The sequence below is a fragment of the Podarcis tiliguerta genome (genome assembly GCF_965153285.1).
Source record: "Podarcis tiliguerta genome assembly, chromosome: 1".
NCBI classification, from domain to species: Eukaryota; Metazoa; Chordata; class Lepidosauria; order Squamata; family Lacertidae; genus Podarcis; species Podarcis tiliguerta.
The window spans coordinates 24879694-24903378 of NC_139534.1; the positions used below are offsets into that span (position 1 = coordinate 24879694).

Genomic DNA, 23685 nt, shown 5'->3' on the forward strand with positions numbered 1-23685 from the left:
GAGTTTAATGAGATTCTCTCTTATAGATGCATCATTGACGTCCTTGGCAATAGATAAAGGCAGCCAGCGCTTCAGCTACAGAACACTCCACTCCAAAGTTCTTAACAACACAGATTTACAACTTATTTTGTGCAAAAATGTGCCAGAAACCATCCTTAATTAAATCTGAGAAACTGAATTCTAGGAAGCAAGCAGGGAAGGAAGGAAGGTTAGATCTTGGTTGATGTTTGCACGATGATTAAAATGATTTCATTGTTACCATTAATTAAAGTTGCCATACATCTAGAATTTCCCAAATATATCCAGAATACTGCAGTTGGAAGCAGTGTGCGGGTAGAAAATGTCTGAAAAAATCCAGTCGCATGGCAACCTATGTCAGCCGTGTCAGTTTTGGCGATTTCCCTTAAAAATCGCTCAAAAACTTCTTCAACAACAACAACTTTGCCAAAAGAAGTTCAAAAACTTTTCTGTCTGGATTTTCACTGTTTGAAATATGGCAAAAGCCTGCCCATTAATGTTCAAAATCTGAAATGATAATGATGGAAATTATAAATAAAACTGCTGCATGCCTTTAAGACAACAACAACAACAACAACAACAACAACACATTCCTCCTCCCCTACATTGATATTCTCTGTGTGTACACAAACCTTGGATTAATATGAATGACTATGAGAGGGGCAGTTCTGATTTTCCTTGCTTCAATAATCCACAAACTAGAAAAGATTTATACACAAAAACAAAAGGACACCATGGGATTTCTGAAATAATGAGCAATTGCAAAAATATGCTCTGTTCCCACACATATACTTACCTATCAGGGTCGGTCCACCCCGTCCACCCCCGCACCACTAAAACATAATGTTGCAAGTTAGTCTGTGAGGGTTAAAAATCTAATGGAGGATTCCATGGTTGAATTAACTAGGCAAGGGTTCTCATTACCTGTTTGTCAGACAGGAGCTACCTGCAGCAGGTACCTGTTCCAGCAGTGTGCATCCTCTAAGCCAGGGGTCAGTAACCTTTTTCAGCAGGGGGCCAGTCCACTATCCCTCAGACTTTGTGGGGGGCCGGATTATATTTTGAAAAACAAAACAAGAACGAATTCCTATGCCCCACAAATAACCCAGAGATGCATTTTAAATAAAAGCACACATTCTACTCATGTAAAAACATGCTGATTCCCAGACCATTTGCCGGCCAAATTGAGAAGGCAATTGGGCTGGATCCGGCCCCCAGGCCTTAGTTTGCCTACCCATGCTCTACCAGCCTTTCTCAACCTGTGGGTCCCCAGATGTTGTTGAACTACAACTCCCATCACCCCTAGCTAGCAAGGCCAGAGCTCAGGGATGATGGGAGTTGTAGTCCAACAATATCTGGGGACCCACAGGTTGAGAACCACTGCCTGATGTTGGTAAATGCATTTCTGATCGAAATGGGAATTGTGGGAGTTTTGCAACAGAAGTTGAAATGGGAATCTGGACAAAAATTCCTGTCTAGGTCAAGCTGCAACTATCAGCCTTGCCAGCTTAGTCTACTTATTAATGCTGACTCTGCAATTGCAAAGGTTTGACGTCAGCTTGAAATACGTCTCATTAGCAATCCGAAACAAAGTCAGAGTTTCAGAGTTAGGGTGCCTGAGTCATAACAAGGGCCAGTTTTATGAGCTGTGAAAAGTCGTATTCTCTCCAGTCCTCTAATTTGCAAACTTCATCACCATCACTAGTGAGCTGTGGTGGCTGGAATGACTTATGAGATGGGAAGTCCCTGGGGCAAATCCTCACCATGAATATTCTAAGTGGCCTTAGGGAAACTATAAGACATAGGCTGCAGATGCACCAAACATTTCAAACCCATTCTTCCCACCCATCCCTGCATCCTGGAAACTTACCCATCACAGAGCTACAATTCCCAGCACCCCTAAAACAAATAACAGTTCTGAGGATTCTTGGGGGTGCACTTTAAATGTGTGGTGTGCGCACAACTTCTGTCTCAGCTCCCAACCAAATGCAAAGCAGGGGGTGATAATAGCTTGCTTTACATTACAGAATTGCTGTAAGGTTTGCCGAGATAATGGGAAGTGCTTTGAACACATGAAAGTGCTGTGCAAATGTTAAATATTACTATTATTTAAAAGGTGGCTGTCATCATTTCACAGACCTATGATACTCTGGTAGTTGAGTGCAATGTGTCTGAGGCTTCCACTGGTTTTAAGAGATCGGGATCACTCCTAAGATGGGAATTGGCTGCTTTCATGAGTATGCTCTTTTATTTCGTTGTTGTTGTTTAGTCGTTTAGTCATGTCCGACTCTTCGTGACCCCATGGACCAGAGCACGCCAGGCACTCCTGTCTTCCACTGCCTCCCGCAGTTTGGTCAGACTCATGCTGGTAGCTTTGAGAACACTGTCCAACCATCTCGTCCTGGTCTTTTCCAGGGAGTCTTCTCTTCTCATGAGGTGGCCAAAGTATTGGAGCCTCAGCTTCACAATCTGTCCTTCCAGTGAGCACTCAGGGCTGATTCCCTTCAGAATAGATAGGTTTGATCTTCTTGCAGTCCATGGGACTCTCAAGAGTCTCCTCCAGCACCATAATTCAAAAGCATCAATTCTTCGGCGATCAGCCATCTTTATGGTCCAGCTCCCACTTTCGTACATCACTACTGGGAAAACCATAGCTTAACTATAACTTTGTTGGCAAGGTGATGTCTCTGCTTTTTAAGATGCTATCTAGGTTTGTCATTGCTTTTCTCTCAAGAAGCAGGTGTCTTTTAATTTTGTGGCTGCTGTCACCTGCTCTTTTATTACTGTCCCTCAAAGGCTGGATAGCTCAGTTGGTAGAGCATGTGATTCTTAACCCCAGGGTCATGGGTTCGAGCTCCATGTTGGGTGAGAGATTCCTGCACTGCAGGGGGTTGGACTAGATGACCCCTTTCCAACTCTGCTATTTGTCCTTTGGTGGCACAATGGCTCGGTGTGTCTGGCTGTTAAGCAGAAGGTTAGTGGTTCAAGCCCACCCAGAAACGGCTGTGGGCAGGATTCCTGCATTACAGAGAGTTAGACTAGATGACCATGGGAGTGTCAGGAGCTTGTCCTACACTTGAGTAGGACCCTGGCAGAGACACATGCCCGACTGGCATGTTCTCTCCTTCCTGGTTGAACGTTCAGGAGCTTCAAAAGCTTTCTTCAGCCCAAACATCACAGCGACCGATGCCAACAGACATCGGCACACTTAGGGATCCGCAGAGTGTTCGCAGTTTGTGTGACAGACCTCAGCAACTCAGCATTTTGGCTAATCTATTTTATTTACATATAAACACACACGGAGCATGCATCATGGCTCCCTCTCTCTCTAGCATCAGACAGCAAAGAGAAAAAGTACAAAGGACAATAGTCTCACTTCACGGAACACAGTAACACAAACATTCTGTCTCCGTCACTTCCCTCTCTGTGGAGTCAAAACATATACCGTCATGTGATAGACAAAAATCCCATGACTGCAATCAAGGAGCAGGAATTCTAACAGGGAGGTCCCTTCCAGTTTACAATTCTGTGATTCTGTGACTAATCCCAGAGTGGTGACCTTGTTCTCCTGTTGCTGCAAAAACAACGAAGAAGCTTTGAGCACTTTGAAAGACTAGCAAACATACTGTGGCAGAAGCTTTTGCAAACCACATCATCAGATTCACTGGATATTTTTTCCTGAATGTGACTGAGGAATAGTGGATTTTAAAAGGTTGGAGGAAAACAGAATATGGAAGGTATTGACAGTGACGATTACATTATTCACAGGGACCATTCAAGAAGAGTGTAGATGACAACACCAACATCCTGGCATTGGTAAGTGAATTAACACATGCGATCAAAACCACCATCCCCACCCTGTATTCAAGCCACAGGTGGTAGAACTGAACCTCTTGGCAAATTGCCTATACTTGAACAAAGGAAGTTCAAAGGGAGACTTCATTGTGAAACTGCCGAATTACAACTGATTGGGAGGTTCACTCAGGTTGAGTGGTTTGAATTGGGGTGTGTATATCTCCCACGACACATGTTCATTATCAATGTCAGGGTGTTTGTGTATTCAATGCCAGCATGTTCTTTCTATGCAAATGGTCACTCTTAAGAATGACATTCTTCGTACTCCCTGTATTCCATTTCCCCCTAATCTTGTGGTATTTATAGCTGCGACTCAGGGAAACACTTAAAGCAACTGATGAAGAGGACTCTCGCCCGTGAATGCTTCTGCCATAATAAATGTATTAGTCTTTCAGGTGCCAAAAGACTCGCTTGTTTTTCCTTGTTGACACTGGGCAGACTTCTGTGGTTCATTTTGTGCTTGCATTCCCAAGTTCAGCAAGGGAGAATGAAATGTCTCTGTGACCACATTATCTCCTCCACAAACACCAGGAAAAAAGTGGGAACTCCTGCATTATTTCAGCAGGCCTCCTGGCCAATGCTGTGTCCACTAAAGCTTTGGCCTGGGAATAGGGTACTTGTGTGTCCCCAAACATTGCTGGGCTACAGCTTCCCTGACCTTTGACCATGCTGGGCATGGCAGATGGGAGCAGAAGTCCAACATCATCTGAGAATTATGACTGTTGATGTTTGTGTTGTGTTGTGTTAGGCTTTGAATAATGTGTTATCTGCACTGATGTACACACTGCCCTGGAATATTGAGGTAGCATAGAGTGTTTTATAATAATGAATAAATGAACAAATCAAGACATTATCACCCCCACCTCAAGGTGGCATGCATAGTTTGCCCCTAATTCTTTTTATCCCCATAACAAGCTTCGTAGGTAGTCAAAGCACTCTAACCACCTGTCTTATATAATAAATAAGTATCTATCTATGGAAAACAGGGCCGGCCCAAGACATTTTGCTGCCTGAAGCAACAGAGACAATAGTGCCCCTCTCTCCTATTCCACATACAGAACCGTACTGGAATGGCAGTGATGGGTCAACAGGCTCCACTGCACCTGAAAGCAGCAGCTTAGTTTAGGAAGTACGAAGCAAGCCTCTTGGCAACACCGCTACACAAATAGAGAGAAACACACACACACACACAGCCTCATTCTGCCCCATGGTAGGTCCGGTTCTCTTCAAAACCTTCAAAGGAAGACAGCTTCAGAATCTGTTCTGGCAGCTTGTTCTAAAAGCTGAGTTGCTTTCCAAAGAAGTTTGAAAGGTTTCCAAGAAGCTCGTGCTTATATCTCCTCTACAGAAGTCATTCCGGGTTTTAAAAAGTGCTTGATTTTGGGCTGGATCGCATATAATGCTTCTTCCCCTTATTCCCGGTGGGCCTGTTAAAACAAAACGCTTCCCTTCCCTCTCTTGAACTTTTTAAATATCGCAAAGTGTCGACGTGACTCGAGCCATCTTCTTTTGTCTAGACTCAAATGCACAAAGTTGAACGCTAAAACAAAGCAGTCATGCATTTACGTCCTCCCCCCCCCCCCTCAGCTTTATCAGCTGAGCTAATGGAGCAATTCACTGCAGCTCGCAGAGCAAAGAAGAGCCTCAATTGTTCTCTGCTCTAAGAGCTAGTGGTGATGTAAAGTCAACATCCAGGGGTTACTTTCTGGAATTGTGCGTGGCTGTAGATCCATGAAGGGGGAAACGGTTGTCTTAAAGCAAGGCAAGCAATTAGGATGAAATGGTTCCACACCTGGGGGAACGATGGCCAAAATCAACCCTCAGAATGCAAAAGGTAAAACTGCTATTAAAAAAAAATGTGTGCCTCATATTCAATATATGTTGTTGCTAACAGTATTGTGAAACCTTTGGTTCAGTTCGTTAGTAATCTGTTTACTAAGCTGTAGCACGGTGTGATCTCATGCCTGGGTTGCATTTCCTTATCTAGATGCCTGTGAAACTCTTATTTGTGGTTGCTTAATCAAGAGGCTGTGTTTCTCCAGGAATCGTGCGCTCCAAGTTTCTTCAGCCTAACAGACGGGATTGTGTTATTTATTCCTTATTTCTTTATTGCATTTCTAGCCCATATTTTTCTCCATGGAGCTCAAGGTGGTTCAGTACTTGGTTCTCCCTCACCTTCCTTTTCTCTTCATAACAAGCTTTCGAGGTAGGTTGGGCTGAAAGTGAGTGACTTGCCCCAGGCCACCTTCATGGCCAAGTGGGGATTTGAACCCTGGTCTTCCAGGTCCCAGCATGACACTCTAACCCAGGGGTAGGCACCCTAAGGCCCGTGGGCCGGATGTAGCCCAACTGCCTTCTCAATCTGGTCCATGGACGGTCCGGGAATCAGCGTGTTTTTACATGAGTAGAATGCGTCCTTTTATTTAAAATGCATCTCTGGGTTATTTGTGGGGCATAGGAATTCGTTCATCCCACCCCCCATATAGTCCGGCCCACCACATGGTCTGAGGGATGGTGGACCATCTTTTATCTTCAATTCATCAGTAAAATCTTTCCGGATTTCAATGGAAAAATAAAATGGATAAGTATTAATTGATACAAATAAGCATCTGTTGAATCAGCTGGGCATTTCATAAATGTGTGACATGGAGTATCGGGAAATCACATCAAGGCCGGCCTTTTCAATTGACCTCTGCTCAAAAGTCTTTTGAAAGGTGACATCAAAAACGCTAGAATTAAGCTTAGCGTGTATCAGGTTACTTAACAGACACAGAAAGATACCATTGGCTTATCTCTTTAACTACCTCACTTACCTCTGTTTCATAAACATTTTGGTACACTTAAAGGTTGCATATCTACAGCTGAAATGAATCTTCACAGCAGACTTTGATCTTTCTCGATTTCACGAATCTACATAAAGAGAATTGGAGTACTTGACGACGGAAACGTATACAGCAAACTCTCTTTTAGGCCTAGGCAGACAACCCATTTATATTCAAACACGCTGATTTTTCCTACCAACCCAGACTGAATTTGCACATGGTAAAGTGTTCCTGAGTGCTTCCTAAAAGATGGGGTAGGATGGCATAAGAAATCGAGACCCCGGCACAACATGGAGGGCTCAGATGATTGCGTTGCCGTACACAAATTCAGGGCCGTTGCAGAAGAAACAGATACTTGAAACTGCAGAAATTGTCTTTAGTCATGATGTGTACTGACTGCACATGGAGCTATTTCAACATGTACAGGAAGCCATGATTGACAGTGGATCCCCACTGCATGTGCAGAAGGTAAAACAAATGCATGGATTTGTGCCACATGTCAGACTACAAACAGAATCTACATAATTCCACACAAGGGAGCAACTCCTGCTTCGGATAAAGCCGCTGTCAGTTTGAACTGCCGAAACAACTCAGCGCAGAACAAATGTAAAGTCACAAATGGGTTGTCTGAACTGGCCTTTCTTTAAACCACTAGGAGGCTGTGCATCCACGATCAAAACAATCTACTTTTTATAGAATTCCATACTGCCAACATATCTTAGAAAAGATACTTGGTGTGGTTTTTCTGTCCCTGGAGTAAGCCTGATTTTCTTCTGAACTCTGTTTGGAAAGGACAGCAATCCAAGCACTAATTCAGGCTTATTCCTCCCGTCTAATTGAAAATAGGTTGCTTACTTTTTGTGAACTGTGAAAGTGTCTTGTTCGTTTACATGTACACTTGCTTCCCCTTTAAATAAACCAAATGAGCTACTTAACATAGGGCCAGAAGAACCAGCTCAGAATTCTAGGGATTCAACCTGGCACTTTCTGCATGATTTTTAAAGTGTGTGTGTGTGGTGGGATTATTATGGGGAAGGTGGGGGAAATTGGGTTAGTGACATCACTGGTTCCGGCCAGTCCGTGCTGCACACGGTTAGCTTCATTCTGGTGCGATGCAAAATCATGATGATGTTACGACACTGAACTAAGCTCCGTGCTTGTGCTTCCACAGTGGGCTCACTGTTCAAATTATAGACATTTGTATGCACTCTTAGTTACCTCTGCAGAGGTTATTTCTATGATTTGGATAGGTGTGGTGCCATAATGCTGTGCTGCTATATGAATCAAGTCAAGTGTGGGCAGAAAGGAGATCAGAATCTACTGGTAGATTTCCAGGTTGCTTGCAGCAGATCAGCAAACATGTTTGTCTCTGACAGTTAAAACCAAGGAACAGCGCCTGAGTTTGCTTTTCCCCGCCTTCCTCCCATCCATTCTTTTTCTTCTTCTCCCTTTTGTGTTGTGTCTTTTAGACTGTGAGCCTGAGGACAAGGACTCTCTTATCACTGACATTTGTAAGCCACTCTGGGAGCTGCTTTTTGGCTGAAGAGTGGGATAACTCTTTAAATAACGCTTTAAATAAACAACCAAGCAAATAACTATATATACATTGGCAATGATGGAATGACTCTCTCCCCTCCCAATAAATAAATGAATTAAACTGCTGAAATGAAGAAAACTTTGTGTAGCCTGGAATGGATTTTCATGTGGAAGGATTGTGAACTCCGCTCAGCTCTGCTGCACAAGACACAAATCCCTGTCGTCAGCCTCTGCTCAAAGGCACCATGGTCTTTATATCTTTTATACCTGGCCCCAGCTGGTGGAGCTCAGGGATCTAGTAAAACACAAAGCAGATCCTGCAAGCCTGAAGTCTGCCCCTGAAGTAAGTACAGTGGTACCTCAGGTTACAGATGCTTCAGGTTACAGACACTTCAGGTTACAGTCTCCGCTAATCCAGAAATAGTACAGTACCTGGGTTAAGAACTTTGCTTCAGGATGAGAACAGAAATCATGCCACGACAGCACGGCAGCAGCAGGAGGCCCCATTAGCTAAAGTGGTGCTTCAGGTTAAGAACAGTTTCAGGTTAAGAACGGACCTCTGGAACGAATTAAGTACGTAACCAGAGGTACCACTGTACAGTCATACCTTGGATTGAAGTAGCTTCAGGTTGAGTGTTTTCAGGTTATGCTCCATGGCAACCCGGAAGTACTGGAACATGTTACTTCCGGGTTTCGCCGCTCACGCATGTGCAGATACTCAAAATGACATCACACACATGTGCAGAAGCGGCGAATCACTGCAGTTAAGCTGCAGTAACTGTTTATGGGGAAATTGCCCAATAAGGATCCTCTCTATTCTGGGATCTACATAATAACCCCCCAGGAATTATCTTAATTCATAAATGCTTTTGTGTTTCTCAGCTACCTTTCCCCCCTATTTTGGGCACCCTATAATTACAGACAAATGTCATGTGAGACCCTTCCTAGGGTCTGGTGGGAGAAGGGGCTGCTGTGCCGCGTTTGATTTGCTGCACAGAAAAAGCAGCGCAAGAGTTTTGAGCCTAGCTGCATCATTAATTCTCACCTTTGATCAAATACATTTCCAAATGCTTAATCCTGACATTCAGGGTTTCCTCCTAATCTCCCAAGTCTCATTTGGCACCATCAGCGGCAGGCAGCTGAACGAAAGGCTCTCACACTGCTGACTGATAGACTTCTGATATTGTCCTGCATCTCGCTTACTAATTATGCCCAAGCTGCTCATCATCCAAGATACTGTTTACGCTAGGAATTTTTCGACTGTGCGTCTCAGGGGCAATTTGCTTGTAGTGGGGAGCTGGGAATTCTCTGAAGCCTACTTTTTAACAAACAAACAAGCAAACATACATACATACAAGCCTTTGCTGTTCTTCCACGCTGCAGTCAAACACCAAAAGCTGCCTTATAAACCAGGTCAGCTTGCTTGTTCATTTAGTCCAGGTCTGCGGACTTTGACTGGCAGTTGCTCCCTGGGGTCTCTCAGGAAGAGAGTAGGGCTCTTCACATCACCTGCTGCCAGGTTCTTTCTAACTACAGGTACCCGAGACTGAACGTAGGAATCTAGAGTATACAAAGCACAGGCTCTGCTGCACGGTCGTACTGTGTTTACATTAACCCGCCCCCCCCCCATTCTTTGACTGCAACAACTTATGCTCCAAAAAGCCGTCATAAAGAAAAACCATTAGGGTCACATTCTGAGTGCTCTCACATAACTGTAAACATTCATAAAAGGTAAAGGGACCCCTGACCATTAAGTCTAGTCGTGGCTGACTCTGGGGTTGCGGCGCTCATCTCGCTTTATTGGCTGAGGGAGCCGGAGTACAGCTTCCGGGTCATGTGGCCAGCATGACTAAGCCGCTTCTGGCAAACCAGAGCAGTGCAGGGAAACGCCGTTTACCTTCCCGCCAGAGCAGTACCTATTTATCTACTTGCACTTTGATGTGCTTTCGAACTGCTAGGTTGGCAGGAGCAGGGACCAAGCAACGGGAGCTCACCCTGTCGCGGGGATTCAAACCGCCGACCTTCTAATTGGCAATTCCTAGGCTCTGTGTTTTAACCCACAGCGCCACCCGCGTCCCTTTTATAAACAGTCATGGCTTCCCTCAAAGGATCCTGGGAAATGTGCTTAGTTAAGGGCACTGATGACCTCGCCTAGCTGCAACTTCCAGCCCCCTGAACAAACCACAGTTCCCAGGATTCCCCATGACTTTGAAAGTGGTATAATAAGAGTGCGTTAAATGTACATCTTGCGGGTGAGCTAAGTCTGGGGAGAAAGGGGGCCTGGGAATTCTGGGATAGTTTCATCAGTAGAGCATGAGACTCTCAAACGCAGGGTCTTGGGTTTGAGCCTCATGTTAGGCAAAGACCACCCAAAGACCACCGTTTATACGGCAGCACTTTGGAGTGTTTAAGAAGCATCGCGCACATTATCACTCAGTAACAGTGGCCACTGTTATTGAAGCGTTGGAGGCAAGGCACCTGGGCCGGCCGCTGCTTCTCTCTCTATAACGGGGGCACATGCTTAGTTTCATGGGCACAGCTGATGATGGCTCCTGAGTGTCAAGTCCATACTTGAAATGCGCAGCAGAGGAGAAGCCCATTCCCTCTCTCCAGGCTGAGTTACTTTTCTTGCTGCAAAGATAAGTGCACTTGCTTGAGACTCTCACGTATATGTGCTGGATTCAGGGCCGGATTAAGACCTTTAGAGAAGAAGAAGAAGAAGAAGAAGAAGAAGAAGAAGAAGAAGAAGAAGAGGAAGAAGAAGAAGAGTTTGGATTTGATATCCCGCCTTTCACTCCCTTTAAGGAGTCTCAAAGCGGCTAACATTCTCCTTTCCCTTCCTCCCCCACAACAAACACTCTGTGAGGTGAGTGCGGCTGAGAAACTTCAAAGAAGTGTGACTGGCCCAAGGTCACCCAGCAGCTGCATGTGGAGGAGCGGAGACGCGAACCCGGTTCCCCAGGTTACGAGACTACCGCTCTTAACCACTACACCACACTGGCTCTCAGCACTTAAAAGATTTTGGTGGCGCCCTCCTCATATATATCTAATTCAAAATGTAAACAATAATAAACCTAAAATAACATAAGAACACTATTATGTCCATGACAGTCACTTTTTACATGGTGCATTAGAATCGGTCATAAATAGAATGAAACTCTAGGGTGATTCCCTTATTGGTTATCACAAACAATATAGCATTTGGTATCCAAATTAATGACGTGATGAGTTCATAGTGATGCACATATAATTTCAATAGAAGTTGACACATTGATTGCCTCCAAAATCTATGCGGTTAACATTCCGTTGCCCCCAAATGCCCCCAAAAGAAAAATTCTCTCCAAAATTATTGCCAAGGTCTTAAAAAAACAACAAAAACCCAAATCTGAAGAAACATGCCCCCCCCCCAGCAACACTGTATGGAGAACTGCTTCACTTTCTCTCAACTGAATGAGATAGCCGATATGATAAATATTAGAACAATCATGTGAGTGGTAACTCAGTGGACCAAGTTACCAAATTCTAATTTGGCTGTATTCCCAAGATTAATGTAGATCATAAATCTCTATTTTACCTTTTTAATAATAATAATAATAATAATAATAATAATAATAATAATAATAATAATTATTTTGTGTGTATGTATGTGTGTGTGTGTTTTGTGTGTGTGTGTAATTTTTTCATTTATTGTAGGAGCCTTTTTTGTAGAACCTGGTTCAGCTGCACCATATGCTCCATGGTAAATCCGGCAATGGGAATTTTCTGTGCTGCCCCTTTCCCTTGATTCCCTAAGCATGTGCTCATTTTGCTTAATGGTTAATCCAGCCCCGATTCAGGACTCTCTTTGGTGGAGAGATGTGATATTGCTTTTCTTGGCCCCCACCCAGTGTTTAGTGAGAAGGTTTCTGCCTGCATAGATCAGATAGTCCTGTCTGGCTGAAACCCTAGGAGCACAGGTATAGTCATGTGCAAAGGGAAAAGCTTTTGCAATAGCACTTAGAAATGTGGGTACTGCAGCAAAGTGTTGCAGCACTGAGTGTTCCTGTGCTTGCTTTTAGCAGGCCAGCCTCACCTTTCTCCAGGACAGTCCATCCCATTTCCCAGCCCTCAACAGGCATTCAGGAGTTAGTGTTCAGACTTTATTAGGTCATTTTTGGGTGCCCACCCCCAAGGCCTTCTGCGAAAGTGTCTTTTGTACGTCTTTAAAACTTGGGGTTCTCCAAAGCCCGCCTCTTGCACTGTCATTTTGCCTACATAAAAACGGCACTTGGATAATGAGTTTGCTATTAGAACAAGATATTTCCTTTGCCCGGATCATGAAAGGAGCCAACCCTTTGTTTAATTCATGAAATGAACAATACGTTTGCCTAAGTTGTTAAAACAGCATGCCCCTTTGCGATGTAGGCATTTAATCACGACTGCAAGTCTCTTTCTTAAATTTAGGCTAGGGTGGCATTGCCAATTTGATAAACTAGGCAGAGTTTGCCGAAATGCTACAGGTAGAGGCAATTCATGAACCAATGTTCTTGTTTCATGAATAATGTAAAGGATGTATTTAATTCAGACATCAGTGTCTTTAATTCAGACATAAGGCAGTTTCTGACATTATGAATCCAACAATGTTTTATGCTTGTGTCTCGAAGCTTATTTCCAGGGACGAGTGACAACACTCCCCCCACCCCACCCCGACCCACAGTTCTGCTTGTCTCGTTGAAATATTTTTGGCTGCCCTTAATATTCCTCAGATATTTGAATTCTGCTTTAGGCGAAATCTGACGGCAACCCAGCAATACGCAGAAACCTTCTAAAAAGGTATTTAGTTCTGTTAAGTTATTTTTGGTTTCCCTTGAAAGTCCTCCGAAGTTCTGTCTGAGACCCTCCCTCCCTCCCAACCGGCTTCAAAACGCTATTTAAGTGGAGACTCTATTAATACTCAGCCTCAGGGATGGGAACCAAGCGCAGCGTTTTTTTCATCAGCACTCTTCCGGGGGTCCGCATGACAGTACTGGGCAGGGCCAGAGACAAGAGTGGATGGAACAATGGATGCGATTCTGACCTCTGTCAACAGACTCCATTGCAGCCATGCCAAAGATAGGACTGGTCCACACCTCTGTTTTCCCTGCTGCCACGTCCCCCCGGGGAAACCCACTCTCTATTGCTGGAATGGCACAAACAACCATCGGGTTTTCAGTGGATTTCCGTTGGTTCCGATTCAGCAGTAAAGAACCCTTTGCAAATGCAAAACTGCTCGAACCTATGTCTAGAATTCGTACAACAAGTGGGTGCTGGCAAACTCAGGAGAATCTGGAAGTTTGCAGGACTACCCCCCAAAATGTCTTTTTTTCATTTAGGGGTGGCGGCAGTGGGGAGGGGGAGAACACACTCACCAATAGCTCAACAGCATGAAATGCTAAGAGACTGAATAAATCCCCGCACTGTTGTGCAGATGGGAGAGGGGGACTGAATGGAGCAGCTGAAAGGAGGACAGAAGCACACACATACAAACCACTGTCTGGATAGGTCACTTCCTGGTTCACACTGAGAAGCTATTTTAAAACGCCCCCAGGGGCAGAAGTGAGAGCTGCTGGTAGAAATCAATGGAGGAATGCAAGATTTCCATGTTGCTGAGTCTGGGCACTGTCATGTGCACACTTTCCAGGCCCCCTCCCCCAACTCCCCCATCCTGAAGTAGCAGCAAAAGAAAGCGTTTGCACTCTCTCTAATTCAAATCCTATTCAGTATGAGGTAAAAGGTAAAGGGTAAAGGAACCCCTGACAGTTAAGTCCAGTTGTGGACGACTCTGGGGTTGTGGCGCTCATCCCGCTTTATTGGCCGAGGGAGCCGGCGTACAGCTTCCGGGTCATGTGGCCAGCATGACTAAGCTGCATCTGGCGAACCAGAGCAGCGCACGGAAACGCCGTTTACCTTCCTGCCGGAGCGGTACCTATTTATCTACTTGCATTGCATGCTTTTGAACTGCTAGGTTGGCAGGAGCTGGGACCGAGCAATGGCACATTGAATACAGCAGGTTATACATTGAATGGGTCACAGCAACCCTGCAGGTGTTTTTTTTTTTTTAATTAAAACTTAATTCCCCTCCCCCACAAAAATAAATATTTAGCATAGATATGATGACATCCAATATCGTAAACTCTCACAGCTGAGACAGACTGCACAATGCAAGGTAAAATAAAGCAGGCATAGGTTATGTTATTGTCAAACCCGTGATCAGAAATGCTTTGTAACTGGGTCTTGCAAAATCGGGGCAACCCAAAAACTGGGAAGAGGAAAAGCAACAGAGCAGCTGGAAATCTGAAGGTTTATTTCCGAAGGCTGCAGCTAAAGGGTTGGCATCACAGGGGTAGTTTTATATGAAAGGCTACCTCTCTGCAAGGAAACACAGAGTTACTAAGGGATAAAGGCAAGGGAGGAAAGGGAACAAAGTTGGTTCTGAACACTGCCACTTACTTTTTAAGCAGATCTATGGCAGATGTTTATCATTAGGCTACATTGTACATCGACGCCACGATCATCAGAATGCGGAATGCATAGCTGGGAAGGAAGGAAATTATTTCCCATCATGACTAATAGCACAATTCTCCTGGTGACATTTCATGATTCCCAACCCCCCAGCACAAATGGCACATTGCTTTATTGCTCCATAATTGATTAGCCATCCTTTAATCATGATAGTCAAGTTCCCATTACTTCATTATCAAAATTAATATTTCATTCACATTAATTTGCTTTGGGGCACAGTTGTCCTTAGCCTTAGGAGACCTCTGCTAAAAATCGAGGCTTGCTGTATGGAGCCCTGGATTCAAATTCCTACTCATGCAAATGAGAGCTATCAAGCTTTTGGGGGGTGGAGAGGAGATTCTGTAGGTCCCCTTTCTACTTGCTGCTGCTCATTCACTTGCCCTTCGAGGGAAGAAGGCTCAGAGCCAGGGGATTGTTGGTGGGACAATGATGAGTGGTCAGAGGGAGGAGAGGGAGCAGACTGGAAGGAGGAGGTATCAGAAGCTGAAGAGGGAACAGGGCTTAGTGAGCAGGAAGAGGCTGTGGCAGAGAGAAGTCCAAACTCAGCAGCAGAGGGGGCCAAGAGGCAGAGATCAGGCAGGCTACTGAAGAAGCCAGGGAGTTTCCTGCTCCTGCTGCAACCAGCTCTCCTCCCCACTGGCCTTTCAGGACCAGAAGAGGCATAAAGAGGGCGGACCAGAGACAGACACGTTGACAGAGTCTCAGATTGCTTGGGAAAGACTTGGGGGCTTAGGCAACTGTGGGAAGATGGGGACTTTCAGTCCTCACAACTGCCCCATTGGGGCAAGATCTACCAGGAAGAATTGCTGTGCTCACAAGGCCTGGTCTCCTGAGCTGTTTGTTTCTTAGAATAAAGATTTAAATTCCCTGATGCCGTGTGAATTACTGCTGACCTCGCTCAGTATTCCATCCTTTCTCAAACTTGGGTCCCAGGTGCTGTTGGATTACAACTCCCATCATGCCTAGCTACCAGGACCAGTGGCCAGGGATGATGGGAGTTGAGGTCCAACAACATCTAGGGAACCCAAGTTTGAGAAAGGGTGATACACTAGCTGGCAGTGGCTCTCCAGCCCTACCTGGAGGATTTCTGGGATTGTACCTTCTGCTACCCACTGAGACATGATCCTTCCTCTTCCCTATCCTTTCTACATTGCCAGCAAGGGAGTGGTTGAGTCCCAAAGAGGAGGAGGCTCCTGTACCTTGCTCCTGTCACTTGCTCTGACAAGTTGAGTGAAGAGGCGGTCAAGTGGAGGAGGATCAGGGTCACAGGACTCTGGTGGCCGGAGTGGGCCCCTGAGTCAGGACATTGGCCCAGCAATATCAACCCTTGCAGATGTCAACATGAATAATGACCTACCTTGCAGGACAGTTGTGCTGAGGCCTGCTATATAACCACTTTTCCCCTGAGAACAACTCCCCGAGTTTGCATCTTCTACCCTCGATCTGAAGTGAACCCAGAGAACCAGCACATGCTGGCAAGATAGAAGATCCTGTCTCATATCATTTGGCAATAGAACTGTGGTGGGCAAAGAGATGGCAGGGTCCATGGAGAGATGAGCACAAGCCAACCTATGCGGTTGAAATATCTTAGGAACCATTGACACAGGGCTTGGTTGCACACATGCAACAGGAAGGAAGGGAGAAGGACTCTCAAGCATGTCACACGCAGCACCCCCCCCAACACATAAGGAATTGTTACTGTGGACTAAGTACTGTGGACTAAGTGGACTATGGCCTGCAAAAAAAGAGGTGGATAGATTGCATGGGGGTCAAAGGCCTCAAGATGCTATCTCATCAGGAGGACGTAATAATTGGGGTGGAATTCAATGTTGCATTAATAGGAGCGTTCGGCCAGTGCAGGCATTTTGCATTTTTACCAGACAGAATGATCTCCCTTCCTCTTCTCCCCCTTTCTACCCCATGCACTGTTCTGCAGGTTCTCCTGAAATTTGAGAGCAGGATTTGGGGGGGGGGGGGAGAGGCATGGGGGGCATGTGGGAGAGGATGGAAGAAACCCCATTACACTAGCGGGATTCCTTCCGCTGGCTTCCGCTAGCACAGTGGGCGAGTTGAATAGCAGACATGCACCGCCTCTGTAGTTTCCTCGGCACCTGTTGCAGATCTTCCCTTTCCAACAAGCCTTTTAAAGTGGCGGTTTTTATCCAGGCATTCAGTTGGGTGGGTAAGGGACTTGCAGCCACTCACTCCTGCACATTGCCCGCTTTACAGACTGTACATACTGGGTGGAAGCACGAGTGAACTCACCCTTAGAATTCCTTGCTCACCTAGACGTTGTTGTGTGCAGGTCACAGCTTTTCAGATGACAGTCTCAGTGCCTTGGCTGTGCATGTAAATCCTTGATGAATACAGGCTGGGCGCTTAAGGCTTCAACCCCCGTCCCCTGCTCCCAAAGCATGCATCACAAAAAAGGACAAAAAAGGACCCAGATTTGCATAGAATTGACATATGCTAATTTATGTTTGTAGACACAAATTTAGAAATTCTGTCTTTAATGGTTTTGCCTGCAGAGCAGGCAGCAGGAGTGAAGACCTTTGCCCTGGCCAAGCCTATGCTTTTTTGATGCAGGTTTAGAATGTTCTGTATTGTTTGTCTAAAGAGAGACAAATCATGCACGTTGCCTTGAGTTTATTGATGTGCCTTGAGTTTATTGGTGGAGAGTAAGGATATGGATGAATGAATGAAATACGTGTTATGGGGGGAAATGGATTTTGAACTTGGGCAAAAAGTGATGATGATGATGCCATGATATCTTCTCTCCCTGTCCCTCTGCTTTGTTTGAAAGCAAACAGATCGAAAGTTCAGTAGTTAAGACAACCCTTGTCCTCAGCCGTACAATCCAAGGGTTCTTGAATGAAGCTAGGAAAGTTCATTCAGGGTGAGATGCTTCATATGTGGAGTAGCAGGAAACAAAATACTTTCCCGAGAAAAGAATTGAGTCCTAATATCTGTGGTGGAACAGTAGAAGTGTGACATCTTTAGGTTCAGATCTGGGGAAGAAGAAGAAGAAGAGGAGGAGGAGGAGGAGGAGAATTGTAGAGTTGGAAGGGGACCCTGAGGATCATCTTGTCCAACCCCCTGCAATGCAGGAATATTCAGGCGTCCCATACGCGGATCAAACCTGCAACCTTGGTGTTATCAGCACCACGCTCTAGCCAACCGAGCTAAGAAGATCTGTTCTCTGCAGTGCTTTTTTCTGAGGAGACACATACCCCTAAACATTTAGTGAATCTTTGCACTTTCATCCATTTACTGTATTTATTTTTCCTGATTTGAACTATAAAATGGTGATTTTCTTGAGTCAAAATGAGAGTACCCCTAAACATTTTTTAATAAAAAAAATAAAGCACTGGTTCTCTGTATCCATAGCAGTGCCCAGACAAGCTGACCCACCAGAAATACTGAGCTGGCAAGATGGACTTGAGCAACTTTTGGTTAGGCGGGCCTCTCTTTTTCCTTTCTGAAGCCCCAAACCTGTGCTTCACCTCCCAATAGTTTGGCTGAGTGTCTTTTGCACAGCAAAGTGGGCCTCTCCCTTACTCAACCCTAGACTTTTATTTCGGTGAGAACAGATAACTACGATATCTACAGCTACCCCCTTTCCCAGGCTTAGGAGGCACCTCTAGAAAGAGCAGTTGGGGGTGCCCACAGGAACATGGATTGTAACAGAGCTGACTCTTCCTCAGCCCACTTCATCACAACTGCAAGGCAGCTGTCAGCTCAAGCCGGCCGATTCACGATTTCACTGCTCACCGCCACCATCCATAGCTGTTATCCCCCTCCACCCAACATACCCGCAATAACTGCCGCCGCTGGCAAAACACGGGAGCGGTGTGTGTGTGTGTGTGTTAAGTGTTCCCCCGTGGGATGTCTAGGGGTGGGGTGGAGGGACAGTGATGAGGGCCTCCAGAAGCCATTGCTTAAAACAAGAGCCAGGGTTCAAAGTTGTTGGTGTTGGTGGGGTGTCTCTGCACAGGCACCAACTCTTTGTCCTTGGCCAGCACCGAGGAAAGCAGGCACCCTGCAAAGGTAAAGAGCGCGCGCGCGCGCGCCCCGGCCCACAGGGGCGCGCGCGCGCTCTGCCAGCCGAGTAAAGCGAGCGAGCGCCGCCCCCCTCCACCGTTGCTGCCACCTTCTCCCTGTCAACTACCCCCCCTCTTCCCACCAGGACATACACCCCCCCCCCGCCAACCCGCTCCTTCCTCCGTTTTGGAACTTTGCTGACTGCAACGTTCTGGAGCCGAACGTAGCGACACAAGGGGGCGGAGGCGGTGGAACGTTCGATCCTTGCCTCGTTCCATCCGGCCTTTCCTCCCCCCGGGGAAAGCGGGGGGGGGGGAGAGAGAGGGAGGGAGCGTGAGAAAGAGGGAGCTCGCGATCCCCGAGCCACGTTACCCCTTACCCCGCCGCGGGAGCTGGCTTGGAGGAAACGGTGCGAGGTGGGGATTGGTGGTGGGGCTGGGGGAGGAGAGGCGGCAAAGGGGAAATAAATAAATAAATTAGGAGGCCTCTGCAGCACCACCCTCCGGCCATCCAGCCGCACTGCACCTCCCCCTTTCTCACTCACTCACTCTCCCCCCCACCCCACCCCCCCGCTCCGACTCTCAATGTTCCACACTGCCCGGCCACAGAGCCTCCTCTGCTGCTTTATTTCAACGCCCCCCCCCCACCCCACACCCGGGGCTGCTTCCATCCCCTCCAAGGACATTTTCTCTCCCCTGCCCTCCCCCCCCTCCCGTCCATCCCTCCCCCCTCCGAGCTAACGTCGGGACAGGACGCCTGCGAAGGTAAAAGGAGAAACGGGTTAGGTGGCTGCAGCAGGAGCTTGGGCGAGCATGGTGGGGGGAGGAGGAGAGAAGAGGAGGAGGAGGAGGAGGGAAAAAGGAGCGCGGCGCCCGAGGTTGAGGGGGGGGGGGCGCGTTGAAGGAAGAAAGAGAGATTGGTAGAGGGAGCTTTGTTCTTGTTTTCAGCGCTTGCTGCCTGGCGGTGGCCGGCAGAGCCGGAGGAGCCGAGACTTGAGTTCACGCCTCACTTGGTGTGCACACACCACGCTGGTAGTGTGTGTGTGCGGGGGGGGGGGGGAGGCTCCTGCCATAGCAGCCCCTCCATACCCTCCTGGCTGGGAGCTCGGCTCTCCCTACAAAGCCGAGGCGCGGGTAGGGGGGGGGGCGAGACGGCGACGACTCTCTCTCTGTGTGAGAGAGAGAGAGGGAGCGCGGGGTGGTGGTGTTGGGGGGGGCGGCAGAGCTGCAATTTTTGCCCTCCTGCAATTCCCGACGAGGATCCTCTTTTTTTTTCTTCTTCTAAAAATAGAAAAAAATATAGATATATAATACAAATATTCCAAGCTCTCCGATCTGAGCCTCCCTGGATGTGTTTTTTTTAGAGGGGGCAGGAGAAAAAAAATATGTCGGTCTGTTTTGTAGAAACTGATCAAGACTCGGTGGCGTTGAAAGCTTTGCAGAAGGTGCAGTTTGAATTATGCTTCTTCTTCTTCTCTCTCTCTCTCTCTCTCTCCCCCCTTTCCCTCTCTCCCTCCTCCTCCTTTTCAGCCTGCTCGGTGGTGACCAAATGCAATTCTTGCTGCCGGCCGTGTAAATAGAACCCGAGCTCGCGGGTTTCTCTGGACGGAGAGAAAAGCATTTGAGTCTGAAATAGCAAATCTTCTCCAGCCCTTTAAATACAGGGAAACAAGAGGGGGTGGGTGGTGTTGGTGGGGGGTTTATTTCTCACTCCCCCTCCCAATTTGTATATCAGCTTAAGTCTTGGGGGTGGGGTGGGGGGGGAGGAGGAGGAGATATGTCTGCCTTGACCCCCTCTGCTCCAGTGTAAATATTTAGAGGGTATTACTGACTTAAAGGGGAAAAAAATCCTATATTTTTTTGGCAAGCCTCTGCTATTTACAACGTGTCATAAGTTATTAATGCTCATTGCCTGAGTACTCTGCTAAATCTGCCTCATGCCTCCGAACAAAGTAGACAATTGACGTACTGTCTGAAGAATTGGGGAGTGTGTTGTGTAGGACGCATGATAGGATTTGGAGGTGGGAGGAGAAAACCCATTTTTTTTAAAAAAAATCTTTTTAAAAAATCCATAAACATTGGAACTGTTGCATTGGAACTTCAAACTGAGACGTGATTTTGGTCAACCCTATTTCCCCCCCTCTCGTACACCCCCCCATTCCAATCTTCATCATGACCAGTTTAAGGGGCACCAAATAAGTATGCTTGCAGATGACAGGGGACCGAATGAATAGCCCTTCGCTGGGTGGAACTGATTTTTATTTAATTACTATGTGCAGGAGAGAAAACGTAACATCAGCAATCGACACACAGTCATAATAAAAAGGAATCAAAAGATTTGTTGTTCTTGGGTGAATTACAATAGAGTATAGCTTCAGTAGTCTTGGCCACCAAATGTATAACTAAGTCATATTTATTTTTCCTGGAAATTGACGTTTTTTTTTTCTTTTTGTCCCTCCTTTGCTCCTTCCCTGAAAGTTTTCCAAGATGTCCAGTGACAGGCAGAGGTCAGATGACGAAAGTCCAAGTACTAGCAGTGGAAGTTCAGATGCAGATCAGAGGGACCCACCAGCCCCTGAACCTGAGGAGCAAGAAGAGAGAAAGCCTTCGGCCACCCAACAGAAGAAAAACACCAAACTCTCCAGCAAAACGACTGCCAAGCTCTCCACTAGTGCTAAAAGGTAATGTGTCCCACACACAACTTTCGAGGGAGAAAGGCTTTATTTTTGTTTGTTTCCTTTGCAAACAAGGGAAGGTCCTTAAGGTGAACTAACAAACTTTGAGATGTTGCTGTTCACTGTTGGGATGGCGAGACCCGCATGGAAATGGTCCGTGGATTAAGAGGTCTCTTTCTAACACCGCGTCAGCATTGGCGGTTGAATGGATCCAGGCAGAGTTGTGACCATTGCGCTGTTGGGTTCACCCCCTGATTCTTGGGCGCTGCCCAAAGTGAGTGTGTTTCATGGGGAGTCGAGTTGTGAACTGCTTTGCCCCTGTATATGTGTGTGCCGGGGGCGCTGCTTCGATTCACTTTGCCCACTCGTAGAGCAGCTCCAGTTTCCCTTGGGCGATGCGGTGTCACCATGAGAGGTTCGTTCATCCATGTACATTCATACCTGGATCTGAATGCTTCAACTCTTTCTTTTGGTGGGGATGGGAGGAAATGGGACGATTCATCATTTGGCTTGGGTTGGATGCTGTATAAGAGACGAGAAACGACTCTTTTGCTCTTTTTCTTTTTGCGAACCTCATGCATTCACATCCATAGAAGGTTTTTTTGTTTGGTTGGTTGGTTCGTTGAAATGCAAGCAGGTGTGCTAGCTTGAGTGCCTTTTACCTCATCAGAAATACAGATTAATGACTGCCCTTCTATCTTGAAAGTTTCAAAAACTTGAGAGGAACCCGCTAGAGGCTACCTTTGCGCATCTACGATTTGCAGCGTTCTGAATATCCTCATTCACGGGTTAATTTTCTTTAACAGCCTTCTGAATTGGGCAAACTTAAAATGCCTTGTTGATCTCTGCCTCTTTGGAGATAACCCAGTAATCATTTCCTCAAAGCTCACTTTTAGCTAGGAATCTGTGTTACATTCTCCAGTAGTGTATCTGACAAATGGCATCCAAGATATTTAAGGGTGCAACAATCTCCCACAAAGTCAGTGGGAGTGTTTAACACTTATTTCAGAGTGGGCCTATATGTTTGGAGGGTGCGTGTTGGAATATGCTGATGCCAAACTCCACACATTCATCAGCAGCTCTGAAACTTCGCCTTGCAGGTGGGCAGTCCTGCAAAAATGACTTGAGGGGTGTGTTAGCTTTTACCATCTGCTGCTTTTAAATCGAAAACAGTAGAGTCTGAAAATAAAAGTACGTATAGTGGTTGAGGAGGGAAAATGATAAGAAGTTGATCTTTTGTGGAACTTCCGGTGGATTTAAGATAACTTTTGCTAGCGGCTTACTAGTTATTTATATAGTAAGTTTACTGCTGATACATAAATCCAGTGAGTGATTCTTTTAATATCCTGCTTGATCTTGCAAAATCTTAGCCCTGTGTGTTATTTGACCTGATGTTTTGTGTAAATTCATGTATGGTACAAATCCAGAGCAGTTCCATCTAAATCATTTGTCATCGCCATGGGTCTACTACAGGCAAAACATAAATTATCTGAACTTTGCAAAATTAGCAGTAAAATACTCCTTCCTTCGAAAGAGAGAGAGAGAAAGAGAGAATATTTTGTTCCTTCTTTTGATGACTTCTATTAACTGTAGCAAAACTGGCGAAACGTTTTCTCTCGGGATCCAGGCATCTTTATAACTGCTGTCCAGAGATACCATCTGGGCTGAAATCACAACTGATAGATCAGTGTTTGTTTTATTTTACGGGATTTCTGGAAAAGAAAAATGTTTCGTGGGTTTGAGGAGAGAAAGCAGCAGAAGGATGTCAAGGCTTAGTTCCAGCAACCTGGCTGCATATATACCAAGGTGATTGAAATGCTAAAAGTCACTATTGGCAGCAGGAGAAGCATTGCCCCCCCCCCCCAAAAAAAAGTGTCCTTGTTTGTCATGCATCAGCCTTGGCTACAACTCCCAGGCAATGTTGGTAGAAAAGTCATTCTCAAAGATGCTTCTGTTTTCCTCCTTTCCCCCTCCCTCCCGGGTCTCATTTGCATATAAGATTAAAAAGAAAAAATGCCTCCCAAAGAGCAGTTGGAAATCCCTGAGACTGACTTTCCTGAGGGCTTGGTGGGAATTCCCACCGGGCTGAGGTGCAAATGCTCTATTTACCGTCACAGCTAAGAAAAGGGAAGCTGCAAAGTTTTCTCTGTTCTGGGATTTGGGTTATGCCTCTGAGAACAAAGAGGAAGCAGCCATGTT

General features: G+C 46.1%; 1 protein-coding gene and 1 long non-coding RNA gene across 6 annotated transcripts in view; one reads left to right on the top strand and one right to left on the bottom strand.

Moving 5' to 3' along the window:
- Positions 1-17416: 17416 nt before the first annotated feature.
- Positions 17417-18723, bottom strand: LOC310665099. Its single transcript, XR_014505176.1, has 2 exons — positions 18584-18723; positions 17417-17779 (listed from the first exon to the last, which is right to left on the bottom strand). It is a non-coding gene; the product is annotated as an uncharacterized lncRNA (long non-coding RNA).
- Positions 18724-18885: 162 nt separating this feature from the next.
- Positions 18886-23685, top strand: part of UBE2E3 (ubiquitin conjugating enzyme E2 E3) — a 98981-nt gene continuing 94181 nt past the window's right edge. The window contains exons 1-3 of one of the 5 annotated variants that reach the window (XM_083413790.1): positions 19150-19221; positions 20176-20256; positions 21290-21492. In XM_083413790.1, the coding sequence (XP_083269916.1) occupies positions 20197-20256; positions 21290-21492 (263 nt within the window). In that variant the 5' untranslated portion in view covers positions 19150-19221; positions 20176-20196. Of the gene's footprint in view, positions 19577-20175; positions 20257-21289; positions 21493-23685 lie in introns of those variants that run through there. The other 4 variants (XM_083413791.1, XM_083413793.1, XM_083413792.1 and 1 more) reach the window with 4 other exon arrangements.